The sequence below is a fragment of the Pyxicephalus adspersus genome, chromosome 12 (genome assembly GCF_032062135.1).
Source record: "Pyxicephalus adspersus chromosome 12, UCB_Pads_2.0, whole genome shotgun sequence".
In the NCBI taxonomy this organism is placed as follows: Eukaryota; Metazoa; Chordata; class Amphibia; order Anura; family Pyxicephalidae; genus Pyxicephalus; species Pyxicephalus adspersus.
Genome location: NC_092869.1, coordinates 23,614,097 through 23,623,321, shown reverse-complemented (window position 1 = coordinate 23,623,321; position 9,225 = coordinate 23,614,097). Strand labels below are relative to the sequence as shown.

General features: G+C 40.8%; 1 protein-coding gene across 3 annotated transcripts in view; it reads right to left on the bottom strand.

Moving 5' to 3' along the window:
• Positions 1–7,963, bottom strand: part of LOC140342715 (serine/arginine-rich splicing factor 5-like) — a 15,102-nt gene extending 7,139 nt beyond the window's left edge. For 2 of the 3 annotated variants that reach the window (XM_072429062.1, XM_072429064.1), the window contains exons 1-5: positions 7,842–7,963; positions 3,009–3,139; positions 2,350–2,420; positions 2,050–2,169; positions 1,137–1,206 (exon numbers count right to left, since the gene is read on the bottom strand). In XM_072429062.1, the coding sequence (XP_072285163.1) occupies positions 1,137–1,206; positions 2,050–2,169; positions 2,350–2,420; positions 3,009–3,134 (387 nt within the window). In that variant the 5' untranslated portion in view covers positions 3,135–3,139; positions 7,842–7,963. Of the gene's footprint in view, positions 1–1,136; positions 1,207–2,049; positions 2,170–2,349; positions 2,421–3,008; positions 3,140–7,757 lie in introns of all 3 variants that reach the window. The other variant, XM_072429063.1, reaches the window with a different exon arrangement.
• Between the last annotated feature and the right edge of the window lie 1,262 nt (positions 7,964–9,225).

Sequence of the window (9,225 nt, the reverse complement as noted above, 5' to 3'; positions counted from 1 at the left end):
AGGGAGGGAGCATTGATCTAATAGGGAGACCTTGCATATTACTGCTTTATATTACTACTTTATCATCTGCCCAAAACTAAAATATATATATATATTTATTACACACAGGTTTTGGGCAGAGTATTTAAAGAACATATTTTAAAAATGCACTGTGCCCCAATATACAAAATATTTAGGTGCCATTAACCAGCTTGGTCATTTTTATTTTAAATTTTTTAGAACAGTGTAATTCTCACTTTACTAAAGGAAAAATCATTATTACTGAGTCCAAAAAGTCTAAAAATAAGTTTTAGTAAGACCTATTTAGTAACACAAAATACAATCATTTTGTAATTACAATTAAAATCCATCCTTGTACTATGCCATTAAACAAATACCAATACACAACTAGGATTTAATCTATTGGCCAATACTAGAAATTTATCAAAAGATTCTGTAATTGTATTAGCCATCATTAACTACTTTACTAAAATGGCACCAAAGTGTCTGCACCAATCTAAAAAAAATACAACATAAAATGTAGAACGAGAACGATAAAGTAATATGTAAGTCAATGCAGATTGCACAAATCTACAAAGAACAGAAGAAACAAATCTTTAATCACCTCGTAAAGCTAGACTCAACAATGATTGCATGACTGTGTACACAGAACTCTATAGAAGGCTCACTTGTGAAACCCCCAGGGTGACTGCAATTCAGGGAACATAGCACAGGAAAATATTACTGAATTCATAGAAACAGCACATTATGGTAAGATGTATTTTTAGTGAAAGGAGAAATATATGGCAAAATGTGGCAATGTGTGTAACCCAAAAAAGTTAGCGCAAGCTGGTAACCAAGAAATATTTCTTAAAAAAGCATTTTTAAATAAGTCTGTGAGCTGCCATGGAAAATACAATAAATACCTTATAGATCAGACAGAAATGTATATCCATTTTTTGGAACTTCTCAGTTCTGTCTAAAAGCCTAAAATGTGAGGATCCAGAACCTGAACAGGAGCCAAATGCAATTTTGTCAAGTACTGAAGTGGTGTTTCCCAATGCAATGTGAATATGTGCCCAACTGCATTAACCTTTAACAGAAACTGACATTTTCTTTAAGGACAATTTAATTTTAAAGGTCAGAATCATGCTCACCTGCCAGCTGACACGAGAAGAAAGATTTTCTACAATAATCCTGTGCTCTGTGCGAACTGGGGGTCCATACCTAAAGAACGATACAGATACCTGCATGTCATAGGCATGTCATAGGCCTAATCTTAGATCTTACAAAAAACATGAAAGCATTTGATGTGAGCATTCAAGTCATAGGCAGACAGTATCTATCCAAGACAACAATCTGTTACAATTGTCTTGCCACAAATTGAAAATGAACAGGACAAATTTTAGGTATAATACACAAACACTGGTGCTGCTGAATATCTGCAACATGCTGCAATGTATTAAGCCAAGCCAACTTTAAAAAATAAAACTAAATAAAAATTTTACAGCACGGTAGTAAAACCTCAATTTGCCATTGCATTCGCCAAGTTTGTTAAAGTTGGCTGACAGTTGTTAGTAATGTGAACACTCCCGGTTATGTATGGCAACAAGCATTTCATTGTTCCATGCCCTTCCAAATCCAAGGCACGAAAACTGAAGACGATGGGAAGGCGACAGGTCACTGGATTCAAATTTTAAGATAAAATTAAGTTAAAATAAAAAGTATTTTTTTTTATTACCATTATGTCTGTAATTGATATGCCTAATTGCCAAAAAAAGTAAGCAAGCATATTGGGTGAAGGTCCACTAATCACTGTCTGGTCTCTTTCAGCTTTTAGAGACTCCAGTGAGATTTCCATGCAGTAGTTTGTGTTTCCACCCTATCTATTGTATCTAACTGTTCACTGGACAAAACGGAAAATCTGGAGGAGCTTCATATAATTTAGCATTATATATGCTAAAAATGACTGTTATACACGTGTGTCTGAGATATATCATTCTTCTAGTAGGTGCCTATAGAAAATGAAAATATTAGTATTCAGCCTTTAAAGTTAAATGACCATATTACCTGGGTCCGCCACTGTTAGACTGACGATAGCCAAAGCGCATGGGGTAGCGCCCTCCACCACCACCACCTCCCATCATGCCTCCCCTTCCTCTGCGATTTCTTGCATGTTCAATTGTGACTCTTTAAAAAAAATGCATCAAAATATTTTGTTAGTTTTAAATGCATAGTAATGAAGGGACTTTAAAGCCAAAACACAAACATTAAACCTGGTATTGTCTGTGTAGTGAATACTGATTATAGCTTAAAAATCTTTGATGTCTCAGGTCAGGTGAGCCAATTAAACAGTAAACATGACAATACCTTTCATTGCACAGTTCTTTTCCATTCAGTTCATACACAGCATCGTCTGCGTCTCTGTGATCTTCAAACTCCTAGAATAAATTAAACAACAGATATCAACACTTAATTTCTTTTAAACATTCTTTTTCAGTGCAGGCAAAAATACTGAGCAGAAGTGGTCTCCAAGACCTCAGGTGTGCGATACCTGGCAACGGCTGTTGCAAAGCAACATCCTTCTCTCTATACAGCATCATGGGAAAAGAACATGTAAAACAGAAGGGAAGTCTCTGTGTAAACACAGAATTGGTTACATTTTTCTGGAGCAAGTTAAAATTAAAACGGCTTTAAATTTATGCCAGCTTGTAGCATTGTTCTAAAGTCCACCAAACACACATTTGAAATTTATCATGTTTCCCTGTAAGACTCAATAAAAGAAAGGGGAACAATGGAAATTGGTAGGAGGGGCACAATTTTCATCTGCTAAACTAAAAACTACAGATTTGTTTTCAGTGTCCCCTGAGGGGGTGGTTTGTCATGGGGGCAATTATTTTACCATAATTATTTACAGAGAATATAGCAGGAGCATTTTCTTTCAATCCAAACTATATCGAATGTTCTGCAGGACTACAGAAGATCATGACGCTATATAAATAAGAAATAATACGTTCGTAAAAACTTACCACAAATCCAAATCCGCTCTTGAGGTTTATCTCTCGGATACGGCCATATCCTTTGAAAAACTTCTCCACATCTCTCTCACGGGCATGAGGACTAAGCCTCCCTATAAATACTCTGCAACCACTCATGTTACCTAGAAGACAGGTAAAAAAAAAAAAAAAAACACATTCTGTCAGGGGCAATTTTTTTTTTTTTTTTATAACTAGTAGATCTGGCTAGCCGCCTCCTAGCATTTATCCAGCACTGTTTTAGTATAGGTAATAAAAAAAAATCATCTTTACAAAACTACAATTATCATGTAGATACTATAAAACTACATGCTCTATTCTGTAGTATAAAATTCATTCTTGGCAACCTCGATATCTGACAGGATTCCCGCGCCAGGAAGAATACATGTTGCTTATCTGTACGAACCAAGAATACTGCAGGTCCCTGCCAATCTTAGCCACAGTGGGGTTATAAAGGGAGGAGGAGACACCTAAATCCCAGTAGCTTTCCTACTGTCTAGCTTCTCCTATTTGAACTAAGAACATAGCAGTAAATACAGTAATTGAATTGTTAGTACTTTTGCGGTATGGGGTCATTTTCTACCAACTGCAGGGAGTTTTGCATATAGTGATTCTTTCCACAATACAAAAACGAAGTAGTATTTTTTTATAGCTTCCAGGTGAAGCTACAAATCTATAGCGTGTAAAGCCAATGGTAATGAGCCCTAATTCTGTGACAAAGCCCTATGAATTGCCATTTTCCTGCTAATAAGTGTACCACTAGGAAAGCTATGGTTATATATATGGGGGGGTGTAATTAGCCCGAGTTCTACAAATCACTGATTAACTCAGATCTACCTCTATATCAGGCAGCCTACTCGAACCAGGGCTGTCCAAGTAAATTTTACGAGCTGTGGTCCATATGGCTTTAATTTCACATTACAGGAGCTTTTCTAGAATACTGATGAACATGGTGCTTATCTACTTTAATCACTACTAATATTTAATCCTGATCAATGGTGTTGAAGTGAATTGGTGCCATTATAGGCCACAGCAGAAATAAGCGCATAGCTATTACAGGCTGGTTTATATAGATGTGAATGGGCTGCAATGCACAGAAATGAACCAAATAATGGCCATGCAGTAATTTTCGTCATGCAAAACACTAAATCCCATGGTAGTAGGTTGACATGTGCTGCAAATACTGCAAGATTGTGGATTGCTTTGCCTTAGCTCTTTGGCTGCCATTAAAAATGGTTGACACAGCAATGTAACAAAGCTTAAACATTTCTGGATAGTGTCAGAGTTCAGTGTGAAAGTAATTTTTAAAGAAGTGTTTCGGGGGCAGGAGGGTTCTCAAAAGCTGAAGTTAGACTTTAAAATTACCGTCACTAAACGAATCTAAAACCCTGTAAGAAATATAGCATACATAACACTTTGGCAGCTCTTCTGTCAAAATGTCACAGCTTTGCTCCTACCCCATATGGAGCGAGGTTTCCACCCCTCCAGCTGCAAACCGTGGTTCTTCCTGCTGGCTGGCACCTCTCCATTGGATTTGGAGCTGAAGGAAGAAACCACAGCGTGCAAAGGGCTTTACAAGTAATCAATGCACCCGAAGGGTTACATTTCTGCTATGGGAAAATGCAAAGTGGTGACTCCTGCTCTTCTACAAGGTGCTCTTTTAGTAGATGTTGGCCTGTTGGGACACAATCTCCTACTGTAATTCTTTGCTGCATCCACTGCAACAAAAAAAAAGCCACAACCTGAGTAGAATATCCTGTCCCCTGCCAGCATGCTGCAAACCAGGACCTTTGCTCCTTGTGTAGAAGCATAAATCTTTTTGCAGAGGTACAACATCTCCGGGGCTTTCCAAGCAGCAAGAAGAATGAACTTTCTTAGTAATATTATTATTAAACAGGATTTTTATAGCGCCAACATATTACGCAGCGCTGTACATTAAATAGGGGTTGCAAATGACAGACTAAAACAGACAGTGATACAGGAGGAGAGGACCCTGCCCAGCAGAGCTTACAATCTATTAGATTGCACTGCTATGGATCTGGTGGGGCACGTTGGACCCCAACAACTATTATTATTATTATACAGTATTTATATAGTGCCAACATATTACACAGCGCCGTACAAAGTCCATAGTCATATCACTAGCTGCCCCTTAAAGGGGCTCACAATCTAATGTCCCCACCATAGTTATATGTTATTACAGTCTAAGGTCAATTTTTTGGGGGGAAGCCAATTAACCTAACTGTATGTTTTTAGAATGTGGGAGGAAACCGGGGTACCTGGAGGAAACCCACACAAACACGGGGAGAACTTGCAAACTCCATGCAGATAGTGTCCTGGCCGAGATACGAACCTGGGAACTAGTGATGCCAAGGCCAGAGTGCTAACCACTGAGCTACCGTGCTGGCCAACAATGAGACCTCAGCTTCTAATCAGAGAACAATGGCAGAGAACAGAGATCATTCTTTTCTATTCACTGTGACAATACAAATACAAAATACAAATATTGAACATCTTTGACTTTGATGAGCCTGGAATGAATTCAGCTGACTTATCAGAGTTTAAATGTGCTCATGAACTCGCGCTTTTCATAAATGCGGCGTGCAATACATTTCCATGCGATATGGATCACTTCAAATGAACAGGCAGCCAAACACAATGCATGGCAATGAGAATGTGTTTAGGAAAATGTGTGCAGACATATAGGAAATGGGCCCTTAAAGCTGAACAGAGAATTTGTAAAGATACCCTTGTGGTGGGGACCCCCATATACTGCACAAGTATAAAAAGCATTTGTTTTATTTCTCATGCCCCCTTGGCAGCCATGCCCATGCCACATTGCAGATTGTTGGCGGGCAGGATGATGATGTCAGGTCTGTGAAAAGAGGCTGCAGAGGTTGGAGGGAGCAAGGGGTCCTATAGATACAATGTATTTTTAACCGCCTTGCCAGTATTCTTGAGTGTGGCTCCGGGTGAATTTTACATGCCAAAAGCGAGAACCCCGAGTCACACTCGGGATAGGAAAAAAATCCTGCCTGCTCCCCTCGATCCAGCAGCGTCCTCGGCGATCCTCAGCTGGCTTCTGCATCATATCCCCGGGCTCGATCGATGTGATGCGTGAAGCGTCGGTACGCCGGGGAGGCATGGCTTGGCAGGAAATTTCAAAGCAGATTACATTGTAATCTGCTTTAAAAACATTGCTCATAGTAATAAAGTTATAAAAAACAAATTCAAAAGTTTATTCTGATATTGTACCCTTGTTTGGACAAATTTTTAATTTTTAAATAAAGTTTATATTATTTATAAATTTTATTTATAACTAGCGGATTACCCGGTGTTGCCCAGGTATTTATTTATTGCAATCTTATACAGGAAAAGGAATCAAATAAAGCTATGGTGTTAAGAAAAGGCACACTGTCACTGAGCAATCCATACATACAAATATATCTCTGACATATAGCACAGCGCAGTACAAAGATCAGCGGTGCACTCACATGATTCCGAGTCACATGTCTAGCAAGTTTGGTTGAAATGTGTCGATGCGTTTCCTAGTGATGACATACACACATACATCCAACTATAGCTCTGACATATAGCACAGCACTGTACAAAGATGACTGGTGCACTCACATAAGTCTCAGTCATATGTATGGTTGGTTGGTTGGTTGGAATGTCTCCATGTGTTTTCTAGTGTTGATGGAACACATGCTTCCAAACATCCAATTTTTTATATATAGATTTATATAGCTCTGACATATACCATAGTGCTGTACAATGAAACACTGAGCTAGACCCATCAGTCTCTGTACAGAGGAGCTGACACTCTAATGTCCCCCCACCGTCACACACTGTTGTTATACATTTATATACCTCTGACATTACCACAGCGCAGTACAAAGATCAGCGGTGTCATATGTCTAGCAAGTTTGGATTAAATGTATCGATGCGTTTCCCAGTGATGGTGGAATATAGCAAGTTTGGTTGAAATGTCTCTATGCATTTCCTAGTGATCACCAAATATAGCTCTGACATATAGCACAGCGCTGTACAAAGATGACTGGTGCACTCACATAAGTCTGTCATATGCACGGCAAGTTTGTGTGAAATGTCTCTATGTGTTTTCGAGTGATGGTGGAACATACATTTTATATTATAATTTAAAATTTGTGTTTCAAACTTTATCATACCCGGGAGTTGTTCCTAAGAATTACTGGCTTAAAATAATAAACAACAAATTTCCACACAAAACAATGTATCCGCTTTTGACATAAAAATAAGGACATAATCAGACGGCCAGGGGGGTTAAGTGGACGGCCTATGTGCCCTTGCAATGTGGGAGCAGCCCCACTACCTGGGTACATTTACAGGTCTCCAGGATTGAGCTGTAAGCACACAGCTGGTACGGCTGCCATGCTAAGCTGGTCACCAGGCCACTGCCATGTGGTGGGGATGCCTAGGCCTGAGTAACACCGGTGGGTGTATCCATGGAAACCTTATGGGTCCCTAACACCACAAGGGGAAGGATCCAGCAACACTGCCATGTCTTTTAGTAAATATCAGTTTTACTTTCCACTGCCATGTATGTAAAAATCCCCCATAGGACCCCCTCTGGGGAGCAGGGAGCCCTCCTATCACCCAGCTTAGTCCCGCCTTTCTATCAATCCTAAGAGCCCTCTCAGCCCCTTCCCGCCTCCTGGGACTCGCAGCACTCTCCTTCGGGTTTCCATTATTTTGTCCCCATACCTCAGGAGATATACGTGCCGTACACTAACCAGCCCGAACCCTCCCGTTCGCAGATATCGAACCCCGCTTCCTGTTTACACTCACCGACTCCACAGCACTTTCCCAAGAATGAAATGGCGACTGGGACGCTCCGGATGTGACTCTGAACAAGATGGCGGACACGGGGGGAGGCGTGTTGTCATAGAGACAGGACGGCTTATGGGGTCAATATGGAACCGGAGGGAGGGAAAGGTCAGGAAGTTTTTTGTTAGAAAAATATTAATTTCTCACAGGGGAGGGCTGGAACTGAAGTAAATAGTTCTGCTGCAGAATCTCTCACTTATTTGCATTTATAATTCTATAAAGTAATGTGTGAAGGAACATGTGATATACTGCAGCTTACCAGGCTCTTAGGGTGGCTGCATTAGTTTTTCTAAAGTTCTCATTCACACAGCATGTACATTGGTGTGCTAGGTTCATTCATTTTTTTTTGCACCCCAAACACACCGCAAGAACATGCTGCAAGTTAATGTTTGTGTGTAATGTGCGGCATTGCAACACAAATGTGCGAGTTTAATAAAATGTTCAGTAAAACAAACATATTGCTTAAAGCAGACCTAAACTTTTATTTATTAACACCCTCAGCTACAGCGATCAAGACAGAATGGGAGCGCAAAGCCTCCCGGGATACCTACGTCATGTATTCCAGCTCTGCTCCTTCTTCCTAGGGAATGCACAGAGAGATCGGCAATCCTTTTCCCCGTCTATATAACTGGGCAGTGCGGGATCAGGTGACATACGAAGGAGAACCTGGAGGAAGGGCGAAGAAGATGGCTGCGCCTGGCGCTACCTCCGGGCTGAAGAAGAATACCGGGACAACACAGGACCCGATGGATGAAACCTCCCCAAGGATCGACGGATCTGTGGGGTTCTGCTTTAAAGCAGACATAAATTCAAAAAACACCAGGAAGTTGTACTAACTGACAAAAGCAATGTCACAAATCTCCTGGTGTCATTTTATTTATGTTCTACACCAGTGTTTGCCAACCTTTTCAAACCCACGGACCACTAAGTTTACCATCTCCAGACCGCACATGTGCGGGGAGCCATGTGTCACTCATAGAGGAAGAAACTTCCCCAAGAGTGGCGTCAAGATGGCAGAACACATCCACCCACTTCCCTCTGCAATCTGTACAGGAGACATGGTCCACGACTCTGGCTGGTGCGCCCCCCCAAATGGGGTTCTTCTCCTGACCCTGTTCAGAGCACCGGCCAGAGCCGCGGACCAACAAATTTTCTCGCGGACCACCGGTTTGCGACTTCTGTTCTACACTGTACGAGCCATGCCGCACACAGAGCCACCCAACAGGGACAATGTTACTCCTGTGCACACATCATCCAATAGCTAAAGGGGATCCAGCGGCAAAGATGGCACCTTCCAAGGATGCAGCAATGTCAAGTCCTGGACTAGTCTTTGCTACAGGACGAC